The sequence below is a fragment of the Henckelia pumila genome, chromosome 4, assembly GCF_033568475.1.
Source record: "Henckelia pumila isolate YLH828 chromosome 4, ASM3356847v2, whole genome shotgun sequence".
Taxonomy (NCBI): domain Eukaryota; kingdom Viridiplantae; phylum Streptophyta; class Magnoliopsida; order Lamiales; family Gesneriaceae; genus Henckelia; species Henckelia pumila.
The window spans coordinates 77,350,268-77,375,706 of record NC_133123.1 but is presented as its reverse complement, the minus strand read 5'-3'; the positions used below and the strand labels follow the sequence as shown (position 1 = coordinate 77,375,706).

Below are 25,439 nucleotides of genomic sequence, written 5' to 3'. Positions count from 1 at the left end.
CTGCTTCATTGTTAGAGGCTCTGAAGTCCAATCTGATTGATATATTAGTTTCTTCACCCCAAGGTGAGATGATCACGATTCCAGCTCCGCTCCCTGACTGACATGATGATCCATCTACAAAAATCTTCCATAGCTCTTCTTGTTCTAGCTGGACTGTCTCTGCCAAGAAGTCAGCCAGGGCTTGAGCTTTTATAGCTGTTCGAGGTTCAAACTTGAGATCGTACTCACTCAATTCTATGATCCATCTGACCAGTCTACCTGATGCATCTGGATTAGTTGCAATTTTTCCCAGGACGCTATTGGTGAGCACGGTGATGGGATGTGACAGGAAGTAAGGCCGTAATTTTCTTGCGGTGATTACCAGGGCTAAGGCAAGTTTTTCTTGGGTTAAATAATTGAGCTCGGCTCCCTTCAAGACATGACTCACAAAATAAACAGGCTGATGATTTGCCCCATCCTTCCTGACCAGGACTGAACTGGCTGCTCGGGGTGTGACTGCCAGATATAGGAACAACTCTTCCCCTGGAATAGGCTTATTCAGCACAGACAATTGTTTTAAATAGGTCTTCAAATCCTGGAATGCCTTCTCACTTTCCTCATTCCATTCGAAATTTTTGGTCTTTCGCAGTGCCTTGAAGAAGGATAAACTTTTATCTGCAGATCTGCTTATAAACGGGGCTAATGCGGTAATTCTTCCTGTCAGCCTTTGTACTTCCTGTACATTTCTGGGCGAGCTCATAGAAATGATAGCTTGAACTTTTTCAGGATTCGCCTCAATTCCCCTTCTCGTAACCATATAACCTAGGAATTTACCAGCCCGGACTCCAAAAGTACACTTGCTAGGGTTTAGCTTCAATTGATAATTTCTCAATGTCTGGAATGTTTGAGCCAGGTCGGTGATGAACTGGTCTGCAGTTCGGGTTTTGATCAGGATATCATCAACGTATACCTCAATGTTTTTCCCAATTTGTTGCTCGAACACTTTGTCCATTAGTCTCTGATATGTTGCCCCGGCATTTTTGAGTCCAAACGGCATGACCACATAGCAATAAGTTCTAGTTGATGTGACAAAACTCACTTTGTCTTTGTCCTCTTTTGCCAAGGGAATTTGGTGATATCCCTAATAAGCATCCAAAAAACTGAGTAATTCATGCCCTGCAGTCGAATCAACCAGATGATCGATTCTAGGTAGGGGGTAACAATCTTTAGGGCATGCTTTATTCAAATCTCGAAAATCTACACACATGCGCCATTTTCCCGTAGACTTTGGAACTAGGACTATGTTGGACAACCAGGTCGGGAAGTGGATTTCTTCAATGTGCCCCGCCTTGAGTAACTCGTCCACCTGCTCCTTTATTACTGCATCCTTTTCAGGACCGAAGTGTCGTTTCTTTTGAATAATAGGGCGATAACCTTTTATCACATTGAGCTTGTGTTCTGATATTTCCCGATGGACCCCTACCAGGTCTGAAACTGACCATGCAAAGACGTCTTTATTTTTTTGCAAGCATTCCAGCAGTGTTCGCTTCAACTCTGTTTCCAGGGTTCGAGCAATTTTTACTACCCCGAAAGGAGGGGAGATTATTACTTCTTCAGTTTCTTCTTCAGTGGCGACAGATGTGTCTTCTATCAAGTTGATTTTTTCCATGCCAGAAATTCCAGGTCGGTCGACGTTATCAGTCCTGGCTACTTTTTGCTCTATTCTGACCTCCTCCACATAACACTTGCGCGAAATAACTTGATCACCTTGCACCTCCCCAACCTCATTACCAACTGGGAATTTCATTTTCTGATGTAGAGCTGATGCTACAGCCATGAAAGTGGTCATGGCAGGTCTGCCTAGTATAGCATTATAAGCGGATGGGGCGTCCACTATAATGAAACTTACAATTCGGGTTTTGCGAGTGTTGTTTTTTCCAAGAGTTAAGGGTAGGTGGACTAATCCAACAGGTCGGATGGCATGACCCGTGAAACCAAAGAGTGATGTTACCACAGGCTCCATCTTGTACTGTCCCAAATCCATTTGATTTATTGCTTCTTGGAATAAAACATTGACTGAACTGCCTGAATCCATGAATATCCGAGCTACGTCATAGTTTGCGACTGTGGCCCTTATTACCAGCGCATCGTTATGGTTGCTGGAAACCCCTTTCAAATCTTCTGGACCAAAGGAGAGGGTCGGGCCAGTATGGAAGATTTGATTCCCAATCTCCATATTTATTAATTTTCTACTGCTAGTTTTCCTAGCTCGATTGGAATCTCCGTCAGTAGGGCCTCCAAAAATCATGTTTATAATTCCTCTAGCAGGCGGAGCTGGTCTTTGATGAGCTCGGTCATTGTCGGGCTGGCCCTGATTCGGGTGATTGAAATCTTCATGGGGAGGAGCAGTCCTGGCTCTTTGCCTCGGTCTTTCTTGCTGTCTCTTGTTCGGGCGATATCCCTCTTGACGGGTCAATATATTTTTTAATTCAGCATGTTGTTGTATTATTCTTTCAATCTCTTGATCTAATTGACGACAGTTCTCAGTAATATGCCCATACTCATTATGAAAGTGACAATATTTATCTGACTCCCTATTCCGAGGTCCCTTCTCAGTCCATGGAGGCCTTTGTGTGAGCTTTTGATCATCACAAATTTGGAAGGCTCGGACTTTACTCATGCGCAAGGGAGTGAAAGAGCTGAATTCTCCCAACAGCGCAGGTCGGAATGGTTGTCCCATTCCTATCCCATTGCTCGGAACCCTATTGCCCTTTGGACTTTTTGGTCGCTCCCTCTTCACAGCTGCTCGCGAGACCTGAATCTCTTCCATGTTGACATATTTCTCAGCTCGGGCAAGTAATTCCTCATACGTCTCCGACGGCCTTTTTATTAAAGATTTAAGAAAATCTTTTGTATCCAGCCCTTGCATGAATGCGCTGATGAGCAAGTCTGGGGTAGCCATGGGTACCTCGAGAGCCAAGGCACTAAACCTTCGAATGTATGCCCTCAAATTTTCATGTTCCCGTTGTTTGATTGCAAAGAGACTGAAAGTAGTGGTAGGATGTTTTTTGCTACTAGCAAAGTGATGCAAAAAGGATTTGCTAAAATCCTTGAATTCCTTGATCTCCCCAGCGCGTAACGTATTGAACCATTGCTGGGCTGGTCCTATGAGAGTAGTAAGAAAAGCCCTACACTTGATCGGATCCGAATATTTATGCAGCAGAGCTGCATTCTCGAAGCGTGCTAAATGTTTATCTGGATCGCCTTTACCATCGTACTCCCCGACGTGGGGCAATTTAAATTGTTTGGGAAGGTCAGCGTCCAATATCTCCTGAGTAAAAGGAATGTTTCTGATTGTGGTAGCTAGGTACCCGGCCTGCTTCTTCCTGAGCTGCTCCATTTCTTCCTTCAATTTTTTGATCTCCTCGAGGTGGGCATTATGATCGGGTTGCGGAATATTTGCCTCATCCCTCTCTGCCAAAGCCCTCTGAACAGCCTGAGCTACTAAGAACTCTAAATTAGGATGATTTCCATTCTGATCAGCCATCGAAACTCTTTTTCTTCAAATTCCCACAGACGGCGCCAATTGATGATGTCGGAATTTTACCTCGGGTTCGGTCTGGTAGAATGGATCCTCCAGTTTCTTTATGGAGCAGGTCAGGTCGGGTACCGCCAAGTTCTGCACAAGCAACAACTAGGTCAAGGGGCGCCGAAAGTGTTTTCGGCATGATCCCTCCGATGCCTAAGTAAGTGTCTTGAAGGCAGAGGGTATGATTAATACGAAAACTGAGAGATATGAGTGCGTGAATGTAAAAGTGAGTAATGAATAATGAATAATACCTATATTTATAGTAAAAATAGAATAAGTTACCTAGTCGAATTGTAACATGTTAGGGAGTAGGACTCCTCACTCATTGGTCCCTTTGTAAGCTTATTTCTATCTCATAAATATTTGATAAGATCTAAGCTTATCTCGTATATATCAAAATCCCACTTGAATTAGAAAAAGATTGTACATGGCCCATTAAAGCATAACCTAGCTCGACCCATTATGACCAGCCCAGGTCATGACAAAGCCTAACATAGCTTTGGACTGGACTGGACCCTACCACCTTGGGCTATACTAGGTAAAACCATTATAAACGGGCTCGGGTGGAAATATTTTATCGGGGTAACAATATTGATAGAGCAAGAAAGAAAGAAAGGAAATGAAGCAGGAAATCTGATCAAGGAAAAAAATGTTAAAGATCCAAAGCTTAGTGATGTTCAATTCGGTGTTAAACGAAAATGCAAGAAAAATTTTTTCGTTGAAGATTCCATATTTCCATGTAGTAATAATCTGTTTAGTTTGTATTTAATTAGATTTAATTACTTGTAATTTTTTTAAAAAAAACAATTGATTGTAGTTTTTACATTATTTTATACGTAATATTAAATTTTATAATTATATGCGATTTTATTCCTTTCTAAAAGAAAACTAATAATTTTTTTTAATATTAATATCATCTCACGAGTCACGACTACGACTCCAAGAACATGAAATGAAATTTTACCAAACTTCTTACTTCTTAGTCCCAATCTCAATCATGTATGTCCCAAATGCACGTTGCCCAAGCGTTGAGTGACACATTCTTGAAATTTTTTCAAATGCACGTTGCCCAAGCGTTGAGTGACACATTCTTGAAATTTTTTTAATTATAATAGTGTTTGGGAGAGTTTTGGCATTTCTCAACTTTTAGTTACAAAATTCCAACTTTTTGTTAACAAAAAAATTAAAATTTTGTAAAATTTTGTTAATAAAAAATTGAAAAATACTTTCTAAGACTTCTCTCAAACACTGCTTATATATATCTCGCTCCCACACAGAGAGACCCAAACTACTTTGTACTTACGTAACAACGTAGATGCATCGAGGGTGACATACGAGTGATTGTGTCACATTAAAGAATTCAAACCAAATTAATTGTTTTTAATGCTTGACTTCTTTCTTTAGTCTACTCATCCAGAATGTACCCACGCGGCTCCAACACGGAGCGAGAATAAAAAAAAAAATTATTTATCATGAAATAACAAGCAATAATATTGATATTGTAGACAAATAATTATTTATGTATAAATATTATTAAACATGAAACACATTTTTTCCAAACAAATCAAAAGTAATGGCATATAAAACAAAATCTATTTAGGAAAAATTGCGTTTTTGGTCCTGTATGTTGTCACTTTGCGATTTCAGTCCTTTATATTTTTAGATTTCAGTTTTAGTCTGCTATCTTTATTTTTTTGGCAATTTTAGTCATTTTTTCAACGTGGCGCTGACGTGGCACTAATTCAGTGCTGATGTGGAGCTGACGTGTACAGTGCCACTTAAACATTTTTGAATAAAAATGACCGAAATTGTCAAAAATCAAAACATGCAGGACTAAAACTGAAATTTGAAAACATAGAGAACCGAAATCGCAAAATGACAAACATACATGACTAAATTTGCAATTTTCCCATCTATTTACGATATGATATGGGAGATATTTTGGTAAATTAATTTTAAAACACACCAGAGAGACTAAAATAAATGCTACAAGACGTCATTTGGTGACACCATGAGATTAGATAAGCATCATATGTGGCTTTGGAAGTTTTTCGTATATATACTTCAAATATAATATAAAATGAAAATTGTTGTTGTTATTATTATCATCATCATCTAAAATAATTATTGTGCATTGTTTTACCTAATCCTCGATCTTATTGTCGGAAGTTCTGGTACAATTGGGTTAAAAAAACAAAAGAAGTCCGACTTTTATTTTACAATCAATTGTTATTAGTCATTCTTAATAGTTATCAAAGGCTTTTATGTAGAAAAATTGGATTATTTTGGTCAACTCGTTTCTACGAAGCCAAGTTTGATTCATGCTTAATTTCTAGTTTCTAAAGTCAATAAGGATAAAGTATCCCTTGACACACAATGCATACATGTGTATTAAATTTTAATTAAAAGTTTGTACAAATTTTTGGAATATATAGTTTTTTAAAAATATATATATTTTTCGTTTTGATATATATATCACCCACACACTTTTCATTTCGACGTTTTTCTTAAATTTCTTGAAGAACTCGAAACCAAAAAATATTGACAATTTGTGGAGAAATTAATAGGGATAGTAATGGCTCGTATAAATTTACTCCAAACATTATTTTATCTTTTGCATTCAATGGCCTGTCTTAACAGCTCTTTTTGATATACCACAAATTAAATGTACAATGAAATTATTATTGTTGTTATTGTGCTTGTTTTACCTAATACATGATGTTGCATGTAGGAAGTTTCACTACAATAGTGTTCAAAAACTAAAGAAGTACGACTTTGTTATTTTACATTCAATTATAGGAGTGAGATCGGGTAGAGACCGGTCTCATAATCCTCTACTTAATGTGTTCCAGTGAGAGTTGATGACCTATTTTTCTTATTCGATCTCGTATCCGACTCATATCGTGATCCGAATATTTAGAATCTCGAATGTTCGAGATTTCATCGGGTAGGTTAAGAATATATATACATGTTCAAAATTTTGTCCAAAAAAATTGTTTATTTTTTTAAAAAAATATTATTTAGAAATTTATATGTTTAAATAAAAAATAAATATATATGCTTCAATATTTTTTCATAAAATTAAAAAAAAATATTTGATTACAATTTTTTTAATAATTCTTTAAAAAATTAAAATATTTAGAAACTCATATTTTAAAATAAGAACAAAACCTTCAACTAGAAACATATATATAAGATCATAACAATATCATTTTATATGTTCATGATTAAATTTGGGGATAATGAAAATCTGAGTATTGTACCCAATAACTAATATCGGAATTTTTTTGGGATCATATTGTTCATGCACAACCCAATTTCACATCAAAAGTTGCAAGTAACGTAACATTTTTGTTGAAGAAAAACATTAGTTATGCACTGAATTATTATGGATATTGTTCGGGATATATATTACATTCAAATTACGAGCTAATAGATAAATTTTATTAAATAGACAAATGGAAAATTACATCTCTTATTTTGCATATTTGTTATAATTAAATAATTATAAATAATAATAAATCAAATTATTAATAATTTTTAAATATATATATATATATATAATTAAATAAATGGTATTTAGTGATTTAATAGTCGCACATTCAATCGTACATAATTATGCAATATAAGTTCACAATTAATTTATGTATGAGTTGAATCCAATAAACATGTAGCCTAATATTTTAATAAAATTTTCAATAAAATTTATTAAAAACATTACTTTGGGTCAAGTTGAAAATCCCGTCGAGAAGATGATTTATTTCTGATATCTCCCTAATATTAATCGGTACGAAAAAATCCCGTAGAGAAAATATTGGGTCGGAATTTTTTGGGAACCGAAATGTGATGAAATTCGGGAAGAGTTGGGATTTTTATAAATTTTGTAGTCTATTTAACTATTAGTCATTCTTAAGAATTATTTAAGGCTTTTATGTAGAAAAAATAAGCTTACTAGTTTCTTCGAAGCCAAGTTTGATAATTTCATGTTTAATTTCCAGTTTCTCGAAAAGGATAAATTATATTCTCAAAAAAAAAGGATAAATTATTATATACACAAAAATATTATATCACTTGACACACGACACATGCGTACGCATTAAATTTAATATAATATTTAATTTTCAAGTAAATGTTTGGTATAATATTTTAGTTTTGATATAACACCCACAGAATACTTTTCATTTCGTCTTTCTTAAATTTCTTGAAAATTTTTGAAGAACTCGAAGCCAAAAAATATTGAAATTTTGAGAAATGAATAGGGATATTAATGGTATTTTGGTATCAAATAATACAATACAGACATAATGTTTAGGGAAAAAAAATCTAGCTACAAATATTATTATTCCAAAAATTATTTAAACCTTCAGTACGAGCTAGCTAGTCCATGGCTAAAATGGTCCCATTTTCACGTACCAAAGTCTCAAAACAATAAATGTAAAAATTAATGGCAAACCGTATTCGATAGAATACTTTTAATTTTCAACCAATTCTAGAGTATCATAAAGCTTTTCAATTGAAATTTATTTATCGATAAAAAAATATACAAAAATAAAATTACTATTATGTATACCTCTCGATCACCAGCGTAAAATTTGAAAACTATAATATCACCCCTATTTTATACCATAATAAATCAAACTAATTACATCAAAATCGATTAAAATCCACAGAAATTTTTTCCAAAACAAGGACGAACTATAAGCAAGTACACAACGCGCGTGCAACGGATCATATCGGTTGATTACATAATCATTTTCTTCTATAATTTCATCGGAAAAAAAATTGCATACCGTACTAATTAATTATTAAACAAAAATCATGATATAATTCTTAGCAGATAAGATTTATATACCTTCCACCTTGGCTAAAATAAAATACATATACAAAATGTATAGAACATGGACAGTTTCAATTGACAGATTAATCTATCGGCCGGGAAATTACTGGAAATTTTCCCCATAATAATATAATCATGAAGCAATATTGGATAGAATTAAAAAAAACTTGACTTAGCTTCGTTTCAAGAATTGTAAGTCTTGCACAACATATGTTAAGTCTATAAATATCGAATATTCCGACTCAATTTCAAAGTTTTCAATCCATTTGTTCAATATATTCCCAAAAGAAACATTTGAATCGCGCATCTTGTATTCACAACCAACTTCTTGCAAGGAGCTGAGTTCGAGCTAGCTGTGGTTACTCTTCAAAACTCGGTGACCGAATCATCTCGATACCAAGCCAGATCGATCGACTAGAGATAATTTTTGGCTTATTGTTATTGATAGAATGGAGAAGGCTAACTTGTTAAATGGTCACTGTTTTATCGACCTCAACTCAAACCCCATGCACAGCCCTAATGAATATTCGGTACGCATGTATTCTTGAAAAAAAAAAGTAAAGAGATATATATATATATATTTATTTATTCATTATTTTTTCCATTTTATTTTTATAAAGGGAATGTTAAAAATATATGAATTTAATCATTTTTTTTTCATTAGAATTCGGAGTTTGAAGATAGTTTTACTGGTGATCATGAAAAAGGATTGTCACTGAAAGATACTGAGGTATGCCTGATCATATTATATATATGCTGCAAATTATATTTTCTGTTCGTGCCATGCTATGTTATGTATTATGTAGTAATGATCTAATTTGTATGTTATAATTAAAATTCTTAATTATTTACTAAGTATGTATATATGCATATATATATAGGTTTGTTGATATTAATTTCATGCACGTAAACTAAAACTGATCGATCCAGGATCAGTTGAATCGATTAAAATCCGAAAACAAGAAGCTGAATGATATGGTTGCGAATTTGCTGAAAAATCAAAACGATTCAACGCGAAAGCAATCTAGTTATGAGGAGGAGGAGGAGTTTCCGACGAGGAAGAGGAAGAGGAAGCGCGACGACGACGATTATTCGGATTTTGTCGAAAAGAAATGTTGTAATCAAGGTTGTTGCGAAGAATGTTGGTCACATGGAAGACCAAAAGGGATCAAACCAAATGCTTCAAAAAAAGTTTTAGTGAGGGTTGATCCCTCGGACATGAGCCTAGTAAGAATATTGATTTTAATGATAATAATTAAATTAATTAAACTTGTTATATCCAACATTAATATAATTTGCATTTTCGGATAATGCTTAAAATTTTATTTATTTACATGAACTCGTGATCTTTTATAAATCAAAATATGAAATATTTTGCCAGAAATTTCAACTGCGTTTTGGCCAAATGGATAACTTTTTTACAGGTAGTGAAGGATGGGTACCAATGGCGAAAATATGGACAAAAGGTTACAAGAGATAATCCATCTCCTAGGGCATATTATAAGTGCTCTTTTGCTCCCATTTGCTCAGTCAAGAAGAAGGTGAGTTTTATATAATCTTTAAAAAAAATGAAATAACAGTTTAATTATTTAATATATTGCATATGTACTAAAAACATTCACTTCTCACTTAAATTTTAATTCGGAAATTACTTTGTGCTTGTAGGTGCAGAGAAGTGTAGATGATCCATCCCTTCTGGTTGTTACATACGAAGGCAAGCACTACCACCACTACCACCACCACCGCTCTTCTTCCCAATCGGGAACGGCCGGAGTTTCGTCTCCAGGCTTGATTTCCGGCGACCATACCGCGAGTCTTGATCTGAGAGATCCTATAATGCACAGAAATATGCAGAGGGCTATAGCAAATTGTGAGAGCAAGGAAATCCAAGAATTTTTTGTGGATCAAATGGCTTGTTCTTTGACAAAAATTCCAGGTTTCACTGCTGCACTTGTTTCAGCAATATCAGGAAGGATATTAGACGAGGAAATACCAGAGCCATGATGAGAAATGTTGCAAATTCACGGTTGGTTTTATAAGTAAATGAAATGATTTTGTAATTTTGGAATAAAAAATACATTTATGCAAACGGCACCTGCTAGTATACATTATGATGTCGAATCATGCAAAAGATACATTAGTTTCCTATAAAAATGTCCATATTTGAAAGGTAAACAACACAAAAAGGTGTATATAGCAGGGGGTTAAGATACGTGATATAAACCACCTGAACGAACTCATGCCGATTTTCATGCGAAAAGAAATGAAACTGGGATGGAATTAAAGGCCGCGAAAACGCAGTCACGTTACATGCATATTGTTCACCATTTCATGTAATTCCAGGAAAAGGCATCCCCGAGAAACACAAATTTTCTGCTAGATGCAACGAAGCTATAAGTAAAGCCAAAGCATTCCTAAGAAACATACAGCAGGAAAAAAGTGAACCTAGATTCAGATAATCAGATGAGGGATACTACCGGTAGCTTGTTAAGAAGCTAGGTGGCCTCAGCACAACTCGGTATCAAACTTGAGAGAGATTCCCATACTGAACAGCTCCTGACAGAGGAGCTTTGCTCCGTATGGGACGTTGACCCTCACTACATCTTCCACCGACTCACAGAACCGACAATAAGGACCACGAATCTTATGGCCACCAAACACCGGGCGCTGAATTACGTTGGCCACGTTCTTACAGCTGCGGCATATGTGGATCTGAGAGGAATCACTCAGGGTGAAGAGGCGCTCGTGTAAATTTGCAGCTGCACCATGGGCTAATAGACAGTCACGTTCCATCTCTCCGAATTTGATCCCGCCAAATCGCTTCCTATCCGCAACTGGCTGGCGGGTGAGTGGATGGACGGGCCCTGTATTCCTAAATTTCACTTTATCCTCGGCCATGTGAGTGAGGCGCTGGTAGAAAGTTGGCCCAATAAAAATCAGGGAACGAACTGCTTCTCCAGTCCGACCATCATAAACTTTTTCATGCCCCCATCTTGAAAATCCAAGCCTGCAAGTGGAATGTGCTTAAATATGTCCAAACATATCAATTGATAAAGTAAGATAAAATGTTACTTGGGACAGACAACGATTCCCCAACAGACAGATGATACCTATGAAGTTGAGCTGTAATATCTTCGACCGATGGAGTTGAAAATGGGGTGGCGCATTTTAGTGCACCCCCTAGGGCAATCCCTTTGCCCAAGGCGGCTTCTAACAGTTGACCAGGAGTTTGTCGGGATGGAAATGCGTGAGGATTTATCACAATGTCTGGGACTATTCCTTGTTTCGTAAAAGGGAAGTTTTCTTGCGACTCCAGAAACCCAAGAACACCCTTCTGTCCATGCATACTCGAGAACTTGTCACCAAGACACGGAGAACGAACCTGCACAGTCATCCTTACACCATAACTACCATGATAGAACTATATGACGAAATTTTAGAGAATGCAAACAAGAATGAAATGGCCAAATATGTATGTGACACATTGAAGAGAGTAGCACTCGGTTGTAATCACAAACATGGAGACATACTATCGAAGCAAAAACACATCAAACGCAATCCAACAGTGGCATAAGTTGTGAGGAATACTCACCTGTGCTAGAGATACAACAGCGAAGTTCTTTCCATCATCATTAGCAGAAAGCACGACTTTATGAACCATCCCTCTTTCAGTGTGCCGCAGCTTAATGCTGTGATCAACCCCCGATTCAGAATGTTTTCCTATGACTATGTCGCCTGTTTGGAGGTTGGCACCAATGAAGGGAAGGCCATCATCATCAAGGCTGTCTACCCGTCCAATTTTGCTCTGTGTTTTCCCAAAGCTTATACAGTCTTCAGGCTTAAGCTTTTTCCCTAATCCCTCGTAGCTCTCAACCTCTGCCTTATAGCTTCTAATATGTTCAGATCGAAACATTCCACGCTCCAGGGAAGAACGATTCATCACAATCGAGTCCTCTTGGTTGTATCCCAGATGCACATTAACAGATACGATCGCACACTGGCCATTAGAGAACTCGGGGTGTGGGATCATCCCCCGTTGCTGATGAGAATATGATGATTTTCCGAGACAATCAGAAAGCATTGTCCGGAAAAGTGGCCTCTGGGGGTAATACAGCCGATGAGAATTGGTATCAACTCTGGCATTCGGATTTGTTGTAGCAAATCCAATTGCTTGCTGAGAGTGCTTCTCAGACTGATAAAGAACTCTCTTTGCATGATCATGGTTGGTGAAAGGTATGATTCCGCAGCTTAGCCCTAATAAGAACGAACAATCTAACTCACAGTGCGTATATTTCACAGGTTGCCTTGATTTTTCAGAGGTAAAAAGGTATCTAATTCCCCATGCAGTCTGGCAATCTTCCTCTTCTTCTGGTCCTATTAGTTCTAGTATTCCGTTATCCAATAGAGTCTGAAATATATAATCTCCTTTTACTTCTTTAATCTTCTTTAGATTTCGAACAACTAAAAGAGGACGGAGTATCCTTCCAGAATCAGCAAATATGCGCACTTCACAATGATGCTCATCTCTCTTAATTTCAACCTACAAAAGGACGGAGTATGAAATGTTTGCCAACAGAACCTGACAATGAAAGCATGTTGGCAGACAGTCGCATCAGAGCAAATGATATCATGCTACAGAAGAAAACGGGGAATTATTTTCCTTATTTATTAGGACACTGCATTCAGCAATACAAAAATCAGTGACAACATTCGTTGAAATATATATTGCAAACATGATATTTGTCCATTAACTTGAAACTCATATCGTGTGTGACAGGTACCAATCAGGTAACAGCAACCATGAAAATTAATGCATGGTAAAATAGTCTCATTTAGCAATCATAATTACCCTATTATGAATTAAGTGAATTAAATGCAAAGAATAAACTGGAATCAAATTTGAAACCAAAAACCAACCAAGTCACTGAAGACAAATTTTTATTTCAATTTCCTGCATGTAATGAGATTTGCTAACATGTGGAATGCCAATTTCATCCTAGGATTTGAGATTTCGACTTACAGTTTCCAAAGAATACAAAATAAAGGTAGAATGTAGATGAACCTGATGAGGCACTTCCATCCTGCGACGTTTACGCCTTAGCTTAGCAACAAATGACTCAGAATTTTCAACCACTCCAACCCAATCTCCATCTAAAAAAACCTTTTGCTTCGCTTTGAGCAAACTTGAAGTATCATCAACCAAATTTTCCATTCCACACTGGCGTAATTTTCGAAGAAGACCATCCTTCTCCAATACATTAGCGCTGACAAGACCCAAACTTGCTAGATTCTTAACTAGCCCACAATTTTCTCCATCAGGTGTAGAAAGGAAGCAAATCTTACCCCAGTGAGATGGGTGGCTGTATCATAATGCAACCAATCATAAGCTATTCTACTATTCTTGTTGAGATATTAAGAATATAGTTAGAATGCTAATGAAAACAAGATTCGATAAATATGAAAAACACATTTATGTCACACTTGGCCAAAAGAAAACTAAGAAGTGTAGTTCCCTGTAACAAACTGCACCAACATATGCATGAGAAGAAATTTTCAAAGCATAAGAGAATTTGATCGAGGTAATTATGTAAAAACTAAACTCAAAGCAAAAAAGAAACAAGAATGAATTTTGATGTTGGTTTAAAGAATCAATAGTTCAATATCCTTTACAATGCTGCTCCATGCTCATGATCAAGTGCAAACGAAAACCCCCAGCACCAATTGAAATCAATCGGAAAGAACCATGACGCACAGTGCTTTCTAAAAGGATAAAGTAGGTCAAACATAGTGAAGCAAAGGTAAAACAGGCCATGCTGAAAACAAAAGAAACATTTTCCGATAGTGAAAACAGATCAGAGTATCAGTTTCAGTGGTAAATTGAAACTCAGTCTGAGAAGGGAAAATATGCTGGTTAGAAACTGCTTCCAGCACGACCATTGTTAAGGTACAATGCATAGAAACAAACAAAAAGTCAAAATACACACATATGCAAATGCAATACAGGCTCTTTAACAGGATTCAGAACAGATGCAGAAAGCATGCCTCCACAACTCGTGTTTTTTTTGTTTGGGGAATGGCGTGATGAATAACCCAACGAAACGAAGCAACACAAGGATGGAGCAGCCAAGAGTGTGATAAAAAGTCATTTGCTCCAAAAAGAATAGTATGATGACTGACAAAATCAAAGCAATCAAGAATCATAAAGAGACAACTTGAAATGTGCACAGCCAAAAATGACAAGGAACAGCAGAAGATACAATAAAAAGTTGTGTTTGATCAGCATACAACAACAAGAAGAAGAAGGCCTTTATCCCACTGACTGGGATCGGCTACATTTATTCTCCTACATCATTGTGTTCTTCCCCTAATACATCCTCGTCTATATTTAAAAGAATTTTATCCTAGTCTATGGTTATTAACCAGGTCTTCTTTGGTCTTCCTCTTTCTCGGTTAATGTGTGTATTTGTTATGGTCTCAGATAAGCCTAATTGGGGCATTTATTGCGTTTGATCAGCATCTCTCAAAAATTTTCTTTGGAATCATCATAGGTAAGTACGCGTTAAAAGTTTGATGTTTGAAATGGGTGGTGATAGATGTCGTGCAGTAACTATGGTGACTGCAGGAAAATAAAGACCAAAGAAAAACGGTGAAGTAAACTAAACTAAACGATTACAGTAGCAATAATTGCAACTCAAGTCACAAACACGCCTAATTCAGTTTCTTAAACAATGCATCAAGGTTAGCACATCGTTTATCAGCATATTATCCATTTCTGAAATCTGGAAATAAGTATACTCGATTGAACGTATTGTTTTGTTTATCGCAGAAATAGCAGCTAATTACATAACACATATGTTGAAGTACAGTAAAATCACATGGCAGGAGTTGATGCAATAAAGACAGAATACATAAAATGAGTTTTCACTTTTAGAGTCGAGTCCTAAAACCAGATAAATAAACACAACAACTTACGGGTATCTAGCATCACCAGCCCTCCCTGTGTATGAGACCTGCTGGCGTGTTTTCCTCATATCACAAGTCGCTTGCAAAGGATTTGTTCGCCTTAGAGTAGCCACAACACCAGAAATTCTTTCCATCCTCTTGTAAGGATGTGACCAAGCTCCAGTAGAAAAAGCCCTGGAAAGACCGTTTGTGATGATTGAAGTATCCAAGTAGTGTTCAATTGACTGTATCTCCCGATCTCCATAAAGATCCCTTTGCATGGCTTTCACCATGCGCCTCTCAGCATGTTTCATGTGAACTCTCAGTTCTCTCTCAAGTAGCTCACTAGCCAACTCCAACCTCTTGTTCCTGAAATCATCCCTGCTGTCAACTTTGCGAAGTCCCATGCAAGCTTCTAAGAGACACTTGACCATGTACGCCAGAAACCGAGCCTTCTGCCCCAAGCTTTTGAGGTTAGGGAAGAGATAATTTTTAAAGCATTCTTCCACGGACTCTGTAGGTGGAAATTTGCAACCCTGCATGAGTTTTTTCATGTGATTTACAGCATTGTCCGCCTTACGGAAACCCTCGTAATTTTTATCAGCAACATGAATTGATGCAACGAGTACATTTGCAACCCTGCAGTCTTCGATGTCAAGATCTATCAACTTTACAACCTCTAGGTCATTTGAAACACCCAAGGCAAAGAACAGAATCCAGATTGGAACTTCAGTTGCCATAAAGTAAACTGATAGGATCTTCTCTCCTCCACTGATGTGCTCCACTTTTGGAACTAACTTTACGTGAACTTTTCTTCGTCTGACAACTGAGCGATATGCAATTGACCAATTCGGATCTTTTGCTACCCACAGTCTTTTTAGACACATTTGCTCCTGTGCAATGAACGTCTGCATTAACGTTGAAAATGCATTAGTATTTGAATTAACTGCATTGGTCACAGAATCAAACTTCTAAGTCATCAATAAAATGGTTAACTGGTAATAAGAAATGGTGAGAAGTGAAACTATATAAAGCTCCTGAGTTTGTTGCTCTACTACTGGTGTAGCCAGTTTATAGCATGAATTGGTGTGGATAAAAGACATTAACCAAGACAAATCTTGACCTACCACAGCATTCTGTGTTTTAGTTGATACTAGAAACTCCCATGTTCGAACTTTACCAAAAATTGCAAGGAATATACAGAAAACCACTATAAAACTAAACCCTCACCTTCTCAGCACCCTTGATAATAAAATATCCTCCATTGTCGAATTCACAATCCATTTTCTCAGTTCCTTTCTCATTGCACAAATCTGATTTCACCATTACCGGGAGGCTGCCAAATAGAATGTCACTCTGATGCACACTTAGCACCGTCTTTTCAACTTGTTGTTGTACACCGGTCTTGAACTTGTCACTGCTAGCAAGATTTTCGGTAAAAACCTGAAAAGTTAAGAAACGATAACAAGGTAATATAGTATGTTACGTAAATGTTTTAGAAGGTAGAAAACTCTGTCTGCATCATGCCATCATCATCTGACACTAAATTTATAAAGGTTTTACTTGTCTTTGTTTCAATAACTTGAAAAACTAGGTACAAAATAGACACAGTATAGCATATGTTCGACAGCTACAACTACAACAATTCTTAAGAACATAGGTCATGCAAAATTTTACATGAAAATTTCAGAAGACGAAACCAAAGACAGTAAGAGGAAAATTGAAAAGAATGTAGAACAAAATTGTTAAAAAGGAAAAAAAAAATCTAACACATACTATTAATTTATCATATAATATCTCTGTATCTGCTCTCATCACATCTATGGACCCTGAGAATGCTGATTCGACCAAAAAAATTCTCATTATTTATCCACAACCAAAGGTTTTACACAAAACGACGAGAAATCCCAAAGAACTAGCATAAGCAACACAATCAAAGGAACAACTATTTTAATCCACTTGTTAGAACTATAATGCGTGTAGAGCTAGAATTTGCAGACAACTAGGAAACCTTGAGGTCAAAAACACGCCGGTCAAATTAGCTTTGGGGTGATTGAATGCTAGACAAAAACATAGATCTCTGACAAATAGAAACTCCAGGATAAACCTGATCGCCAGCAGATTGTACCAAACATTCAACCCACAAAATACTAAAAGCAATGATCAATGAGGAAATCAAAAGATAACGTGCATAAACCCTAGTCCAGTACGTCTTCACAATAAGAAAGACATACTCCAGCACAGATAAGCGTGGTCCAGTTTACAAACCTCAAGACGAGCATCCACTCTGATCTTGGATGAGTAGGTCGTATTCTGAAGACGTGCATGCCTGGGCAACAATTTCAAATAATCCTTCCCACCATCAGATGAAAACTTATCACCAGTCCAAAATATAGGCTTCTCAAGGGTGACCTTTCCAAACTTGAGAGATGCCTGCCTCCAACCATCATCTCTCCTTTTTGATGGATCATACCCTGGCGAGATAACAATCTCACCAATAGAGTCAAACAGTTGCTGAATCCCGTACTTAACAAATTCGTTGTATGAATTGATTTGGTGACTTATTAGCCCATACTCATCAAAAAAGGCGGTCGAAGCCTTCTTACAAAAAGTTTTCAGCGACCCTTCACCTAATTCTTGGAGAGAACTGCCAACATCAACGACATCATCACCATCATCAGACTCAGAAAGCACAAAGTCCATATCATCGGAAACATCCTTGGTGGTGCCATTGGAAAACTTCTCATTGAGGCCACTAGGTCCAGCTTTCGTAAAATCCGATCCACCCATCTGTTTAGAAACAAAAAAATAAATAAAATAAAATAAAAATTGTTGATTCCCGATCAATATTACTCAAATTTTGTTTCAAAATCCACTTGGGCGATGGTTCACAAAGATTCAACATTAATGGTTTCTTCTGCACAAGGCAGGGAAAGAACTAGATGAGAAGCTCTAACGGTGATACTTTGCATCAGAAACTAATTAATACACAAAAGCTTTTAAATAAAGCTTAATCACTCTCATTCACTCATGCTCCAGAAAATCAAAAATTTCCACACACACACACACACAAAAACGCCTTCAAAACACATAACAAGCGAAAAAGGCTACATGCATTTCACTTTGCAAGCCATTATTCTCCACAAAAAAAAAAAAAAAAAACCAAGACTCACTTTTCAGAAATACCCATAAACCTTTGAGCGACGACGAAAAAAGAAATTGCACTAGATGAAAAACATAAAGACTGAAACTTACTTAAATCTGACTGCTGGGTTACCAAATATTTCGATTCTGAAGCGTTTTGAAACTTTTCCCCCTCTTTTTAGCCACGCAACATACACACAGTCAAACTTTCTTGGCGATGGAAATATTTTAGTTAACTAAACGCAGCCCCGGTAAGAGAAAACCCAAGAGACTCAAAACATTAAAAAACCCAGGAAAATAACAACGAAAAGGACGGGAGTTTTTTACCTTCGTTGCTGGAGACTACCAAAAAATTTGGTGGCAGAGGTAAGTAAATTAATGTCGAGAGCACCGTGAAGTGAGTCCACTGGCTAACGAGTGACGAGTCGGCAGAAAGGAGCAGAGAATTAATTCATTTAAAAACAATTAATAATAATAAATTTAGATAGAATAGAAATATTGGCCCACGCATTTTTTTTTTTCCAATTCAATTGATTAATTTTTAGAATATTTTGATTGTAATTCATGTTTGAAATTAAAAACCATGTAGTCTATATTTATATATAATAATGATATATATCAGTTCAACAAAAAAAATATAAAAATTTATATGAGATCGTCTTGTCAGTAAATAACGGATCTTTTATTTGAAATAGTATAAATTCGTGTAGGATGTCATAGCAAATTAAGACAAACTCACCAAGATTCAAAACAATGGCTATATATATATAATTTACAATTAATTATATGTATGTATAGTAATTTTTGAGGTATTTTTTTTTAACCTCAACTTTTTTTAAAAAAAAAAATGACCTCCCTAATGTAATTCATATCACTTGAGAAGGTCAATTTTTTTAAAAGAATGTTGACCAAGGTTAATTCTCCAAATTTCCCGTAATATTTAATTTTTTTTGCAAAATATGCATGGATCAATAAAAGGCGGTTTTTTCGAAAATTAAATGCAAAATTTTAAAAATAATATAATAATATTTTAGGTAGTCTCCCTCTTACTAAGATTGAAATCATGGCTATATGTGTGTGTGTGTGTGTGTTAGCAGTCCGTGGACATTGATTTGTCATTGTTAACTGTTAACATTTAACCAAACGAACCAAAATAATGTGTAACATAAGATAATAATGTGTAACATAAGATGAATGAATCCATATTCATTGTGGCTCCAACTCTTCCACAAAAAAGACCAACCAACACAGATCTTCCATCAGCTTGAATACACATTACCTCTTTCCAATGGCTCAACCGGCACTGCATACGGCGAACTCCAGTCGGCATCAAAGATTTCTTGAAGTTGAGACACGATTGCGTAATTATAAGTCCCAAAGCTGACTCCTGCCGTGGTATAGAAGTAGTCCCATATTAGATTGCTGGTCCCTATATGGGCTCGAACTTCGCTTACTGCGTATTTTCCATGGTTGACACGTGTGTAGCCGGGGTATATGTTCCCGGTTGCTGAGCCCTTTCTGATGGCAGGACCAGTTTGATTGTATCCTGGAACAAGATAATATTTTATCTCGACTTTTCCAGAACACTTGTTGTATCTTGAAGAAGAGCACAGAGTGTTGGTGTAGAGGAGATCTTTTAGGTATTGGTCTGTGTTGTTTATGAAATGTGCCCAGTATGCAACTAACAGCTGTACCTTCGCATGCTTCGCGTAGACAACCTAAAACCAAGAACATGGAACCCATGTAACACCAGTCTTTTGAGGTCGAACATGGAAACACGACACCAGTCCCAACATAGTGCGGAAGCACCAAAGGGATAGGTGCAAATCCAGCCCTTTGGTGGAGATACCAGGTAAATATGGCATAAAAAGGAACATGGGAAACGGGAAGAAAATGAGCTTTTGAATAACATAATATTACCACCTACATACTGCATGTTACCTACCTCGGATATCGCAGAAGAGAGGGATGACCAATACACAGTTTGAGCCAAGTATTGTGATTGACCAAGCCAATCCATAGTACTTATTCTAACTGTTCCTCCATTTCCGACGGATTTGATAGTATCCACCCAGGCTTGTTCATCGGTTTGGTACTTATGAAACAAAAGCTGCCAAAATAGGAAGTGCATAAGCACAATGCATGAAAAGGACCAGATACAAAGGCTGGCCAATGATCTAAGAAACATTTCGCAAATTTAAAAAACCTCGGGTGGAGCAAACGAAAGATAACTGAATTGAGGCTCTGAGTTTGAATGGTATAGTCCAGGAGTTCTAACTGTAACATTAAACATATCAGGGTCGGATAACTCAGGATAGCCAATTACGTGCTTGATATCCACAGATTTAGGTAGAGGTGAGCTGAAAAGAAACATGGCAGAATACATTACATTAACAAGTTAGTAGCAAGTTTATTCTTGATTTGACGATAAAAAATACATCATGATAAAATTTAAAATCACAATAAGCAACGTCCAAAAAATCTGTATTTCATAAGACAACTTCTGGAAAATTAAATACATACGATTAAGATCTTTGAAACCTCGAGAAACGAGATTTTTTCAGGAAAATTCATCAATACATTGCGTTTGTCATAGAACAAGAAAGGAAAATCATTTTTCATGCTTATTTCCAACATACCTGCACCTTTCTTTCTCATCCAGGAAATGTGACCAACACGGAACTTTTCGAATGGTCTGCCATGTTTTATCCCGCACTAAACTAGTATAAGCTGATGAATTAAGATGGGCTAGTTTCCACAAGTTATCGAAGTAGCTCTCGACTTTTTTCGCTATATTTGGACAGCCAACAAGATAAACCCCAAGTTCCTTTACCTACACATTAAATGATAGCCTACATTAACTCGACTATATGAAAACAGCGATTCACTTTGTAGCACCTTTAGATATTATTTGCTGGTGGATGTGAGAAAACTTTTCTTGGATAAAAATTTCTTGCTACCTGAGTTAGAGATTTCCAGTCATTGTTTGCAGATCCAATATAGACATCTCGACGATCCGAAATCCACACCTTAGCATGAACTATACCAGATCCCCACCAATCACTGAGTAATAAAGTTACATTCTTCACGTTTGGTCTTCCTGATGCAAGCATACTTGGTTCCTGGGTATAATCAGGATAGACTCCAGAGTGCTGTAAAAATCTGGACTAATATTAGATCAAATCAAAATGATTAAAGAAATGTAAACATTTTGCCTTGACCAAAGAATTTAATTGAGAACCCCAAGAAAATTTGCACTGATTCCATACTCATGCAAAGATGTTTCTACGGTTAAATGCATGATAGAGTGAGAGCTTCATATGATAATCACTGGGGCTAAACTGCTGCACTGCAGAATGCGAATTTTGCCCGTGCTTTTAAAATGTTTTTCAGTACAAGACTGAGAACGATTATGATACACACAGGTTAGCTTTGTTTACCACTGAGAACAAATTAACACTTTAGCGTGAGCTTATGCTAGGAAAGTCATGTAAAAATATAAAACTGGTTTTTATGGCTGCAAATAACACAAGAAAATCAAAATTGGATGTTCAAGAATCCACTCAGAGACACACAGGTTAGCTCAACTGACCGAGATTTAGAATTCATTTCAGGGTTGAGGGTGAATTAAAGGTCGTGACAAGCTTTGTTCAAGACAGTCAAGAAGCTTACAGATATTTCAAAACTCATTTGCAAACAAGTAGCCATAGGCTGTTATATCCAAGCACTAAAATAAACAATACAAGTAAGGTAGGCCCTACTTATACCCATTCATAAAATTTCATGATTCCATCAGAAAAAAAAATACAGAAATGAATCACTATTCCCCCCAAAATGTACATACACCTACCGAATATTAATATCACGATCAGCAGCGCTTTCCAATGCTTTGTAGACTTCAAACCCTTCATTAGCTCCAAATCTCCGCATTTCGTCTTTTGAGTATCCATAATCCCCAGAGTGAGGATCCTGTGGATGTGCGATCAACTGCCAGTATTGTGCAATTATGTCCAGGCTCCGTGAAGAATTTCCCGCCAACCATCGAAAAACATCAGCTGGTTCAATAAGATGAACAAAAGTACTAAAGTAAGATTTAAATAGTGCCAAAGAAGCAAAGAAAATCCCTATGACCGAGCAGGCAAAAATGTTCGGAAAGAAACTAACAAACCAAGGAATTTAATTAATATAATTTGTGCAGATCCCAACAGGACGACTATGCATGACAGGCTTCACTAGCAAATTAATCCACATCCATTCTTGCTTCCCAAAAATGATTTACCAAAGCTACTAGAAGAGTATATTGTGACTCTTTATAAACCAATTCAAACAACCCTTATAATCGAATGTGGGGGGTTGGTGTGTCAGCCATTGTTAAACTCTTTAGAAAATCGACTACTCCCTGGTGCTTGAGGACTATCACTTTTCTATCGAGTCCTTGTTGCTAAACTGATCCTACCAATATAAGAATTTTTCTACCAGCTGCCTGCTCTGGGTCTACTGGAGAAGTTCTCCCTACTGCTGAGCCATTTTCTATTTCTTATTAGAGTAGTACTTTGTTTCAATGATGAACAGTAATCATTGCAACTGTTGTCCTCCAATTTACTAACACTTTCATTAATGAATGAAGTAACCAGTATCTAAATCGACTCAAAACGATGGCTTTTTAACACAAGCAATCGCTATCTCACAATTTGCACTTGGCAATTATCACTTGCATCATCTCGAGCATGCCAGCTAAGCTAACTCTTATGTTCTCCAAATCTCAGTTTAACAAAGTACATTCCAAAAACCCATTTATATGAGAAAACCTTTTAAATATTCAACAATAACACCGAAAAGAGCCAACCAAGAAATTCAATAAACCAGGTTAAAGATCTCTTTTTTTTCCCCTACTGTCTCGAATAAGAAAAGGGACAAAAAGTCAAATTACCACTGGAAAGAACACCAGGCACACGAGAGAGATGAGGCATATCAGTTGGGATTGATTGAACCAGCCATGCTTTGCATTCGCCATTATCAGAGGAATAGTGAAGTTCTGCGGAAGAACCAAACAGGGAAGGAAACTGAAGAATGACAAGAAAGAGGGAGACCGCTAAATTTTTCATCCTTTTCTTGGATCTCCCACTAATTTTCTTTACATTATGGCTAAAATCTCGACGTCTTCATAATATAAATATAATTATATTTATGTATAATTAGTATTAGTATACAAAGGCTTCTTTTTTCTTTTTTCTTGAACTTTGTAAACGGCCGGCAGCGTCAGTGATGTCTTAACAATGTGGAGGCAAATCACGTCGGTCCCGTCCATTCACATACGTCTAATTTCTGAAATTATCATTAAATTCGCTCTCTTCAAGTTTTATCTTTGCTTGGATTTCAATTATAATTCCTGATCTTTTAGAGCCATTATTTGTAGGATGAGAAGAAACCATTTTCTACCACACAATTTTAAAAATAAAAAATTGTTATAAATCATAAAAGAATAAGAGAGATGAATAGAGAGAATTCACGAGATAAGAAAGAATTTATATGAGTCAATACTTGCAATTTTCATAGGGAAAGATTACAAGATACAAATTTGTATAAATATTATCTTGACATATTTATTTTGATCACATATTTTTAATAAGATAATCATCTATAATAATAATATATTTATAACACTCCCCTTAGATGATTATTTGCACAAGCAACCAATTCTTCAAAATCTTCATTTGGCAAGATGGATGCTCGGGAACTTCATCGGGACTCAAGTGCTGTCTCGTTAAAACCTTGACAGTAAAACCCCGTGGGAAAAATCTGAACGAAGGAAAAAGAGTACAACATCATATACTTTCTTTGGATGTCTTCCCGACGATGGATGCGCCTCGTTAAAACCTTATCAGGAAAAACCCAGTGGAACAAAATCCTAATGAAGGAAAAAGAGTACGACATCTCTTGATACTTGTTAATTGCCTCATTAAAAACCTTGTTATGAAAAATCACGTGGAAAAAATCATAAACAAGGGAAAAAGAGTACAACTTTAATTGCTCCCACTCTTGCAAGCATCATTTTCAATTATTAACTCTTAATATTTCAATCTTATGCACTATTTTGCCAAAAATTGATTCAGATGTTGATTTTGCCATATATATGGTACTTCAAGACCAAATATTTTTTCTTCTTCTTCAAGTTGGCAAAAACAATATTTTAAGCATCGAATCTTTCGATGATGTTTTTATATGTATCATCATCAAATCAGTGCATCCACGATAAGTGCAAATATTTTCTCATAATCCGCTTGAAATACTTTGAGAAACTTTGCTAATATTTGCTCATATTGCCACATATCATTGTTATTGAAATTTTAACAAATTGTAGTTCAAAATAATCACCATTTTGCATAATAGCAAAACACACGAATGATTATTTCATTTCGATCCCAAATAATTTGTGAAATCTCATATTTTGATATACTTGTTATTCTTCATGAATAACATAATCCAAATTGGATTCATTGAAATAATTGGTCGTTCACGCTTCTAGCGTCCTTTTTCATTTACTTGCAAGTAATATAAAATATGCTCCTGCAGGACGTCGATTTATTTCATAACGACCGGCCTCCATTGTTCTTTTCACATTGAGATGTTCACTCATTTTCTTTAAAGGGTTTTTCGTCACTAAAGACAATTTAAATTATTCAACTTGAACATAAATGAAGCTAAACGATCTTATACACAAGATCAAATAATGTATTTGAGATTTAAACTTTGAACATCATGTTCACTTTATATTTCATTGGGATCGATCTCAAATATTTTTTTAGATTCTATTTCCTCCCCTCAATATTGGAAACATTGTTTTACAAGAATAATAAATGAGAATGTCGCGCCATAAAATCTCATTTATCAAGATAATTGATCATAAGATTCAATATATTTCCAACATATTTACAATCCCTTCAAGAG

The 25,439-nt window shown here is 36.3% G+C and overlaps 4 protein-coding genes across 7 annotated transcripts; 1 reads left to right on the top strand and 3 right to left on the bottom strand.

The window, feature by feature from the left end:
* Positions 1–1,120: 1,120 nt before the first annotated feature.
* Positions 1,121–3,526, bottom strand: LOC140861285 (uncharacterized). Its single transcript, XM_073264295.1, has one exon. The coding sequence runs from the start codon at positions 3,524–3,526 to the stop codon at positions 1,121–1,123; it is 2,406 nt and encodes an 801-aa protein (XP_073120396.1).
* A 5,177-nt stretch (positions 3,527–8,703) lies between these two features.
* On the top strand, positions 8,704–10,518 carry LOC140859936 (probable WRKY transcription factor 40). The gene is made up of 5 exons (XM_073262566.1): positions 8,704–8,935; positions 9,070–9,135; positions 9,336–9,632; positions 9,830–9,946; positions 10,071–10,518. The coding sequence occupies exons 1-5, from the start codon at positions 8,855–8,857 to the stop codon at positions 10,407–10,409; spliced, it is 900 nt and encodes a 299-aa protein (XP_073118667.1). The 5' UTR covers positions 8,704–8,854; the 3' UTR covers positions 10,410–10,518.
* Positions 10,519–10,665: 147 nt separating this feature from the next.
* On the bottom strand, positions 10,666–18,919 carry LOC140859935 (DNA-directed RNA polymerases IV and V subunit 2). Of its 3 annotated transcripts, none has more exons than XM_073262563.1 (8): positions 18,819–18,919; positions 17,616–18,137; positions 16,578–16,790; positions 15,378–16,255; positions 13,468–13,765; positions 11,998–12,945; positions 11,516–11,787; positions 10,666–11,412 (listed from the first exon to the last, which is right to left on the bottom strand). In XM_073262563.1, exons 2-8 carry the CDS (start codon positions 18,135–18,137, stop codon positions 10,911–10,913), a joined length of 3,633 nt encoding a protein of 1,210 aa, XP_073118664.1. In that variant the 5' UTR covers positions 18,819–18,919; the 3' UTR covers positions 10,666–10,910. The 3 variants fall into 3 exon arrangements, with proteins under 3 accessions (XP_073118664.1, XP_073118666.1, XP_073118665.1); XM_073262565.1 differs by lacking the exon at positions 18,819–18,919 and adding an exon at positions 18,603–18,800; XM_073262564.1 differs by lacking the exon at positions 18,819–18,919 and adding an exon at positions 18,521–18,582.
* A 660-nt stretch (positions 18,920–19,579) lies between these two features.
* On the bottom strand, positions 19,580–23,818 carry LOC140865903 (uncharacterized). 2 transcript variants are annotated; one of them, XM_073270738.1, is made up of 7 exons: positions 23,422–23,818; positions 22,342–22,546; positions 21,449–21,653; positions 21,131–21,324; positions 20,698–20,851; positions 20,437–20,601; positions 19,580–20,209 (listed from the first exon to the last, which is right to left on the bottom strand). In XM_073270738.1, exons 1-7 carry the CDS (start codon positions 23,594–23,596, stop codon positions 19,751–19,753), a joined length of 1,557 nt encoding a protein of 518 aa, XP_073126839.1. In that variant the 5' UTR covers positions 23,597–23,818; the 3' UTR covers positions 19,580–19,750. The 2 variants fall into 2 exon arrangements, with proteins under 2 accessions (XP_073126839.1, XP_073126840.1); XM_073270739.1 differs by having other exon boundaries at positions 19,585–20,209; positions 21,452–21,653; positions 23,422–23,817.
* Between the last annotated feature and the right edge of the window lie 1,621 nt (positions 23,819–25,439).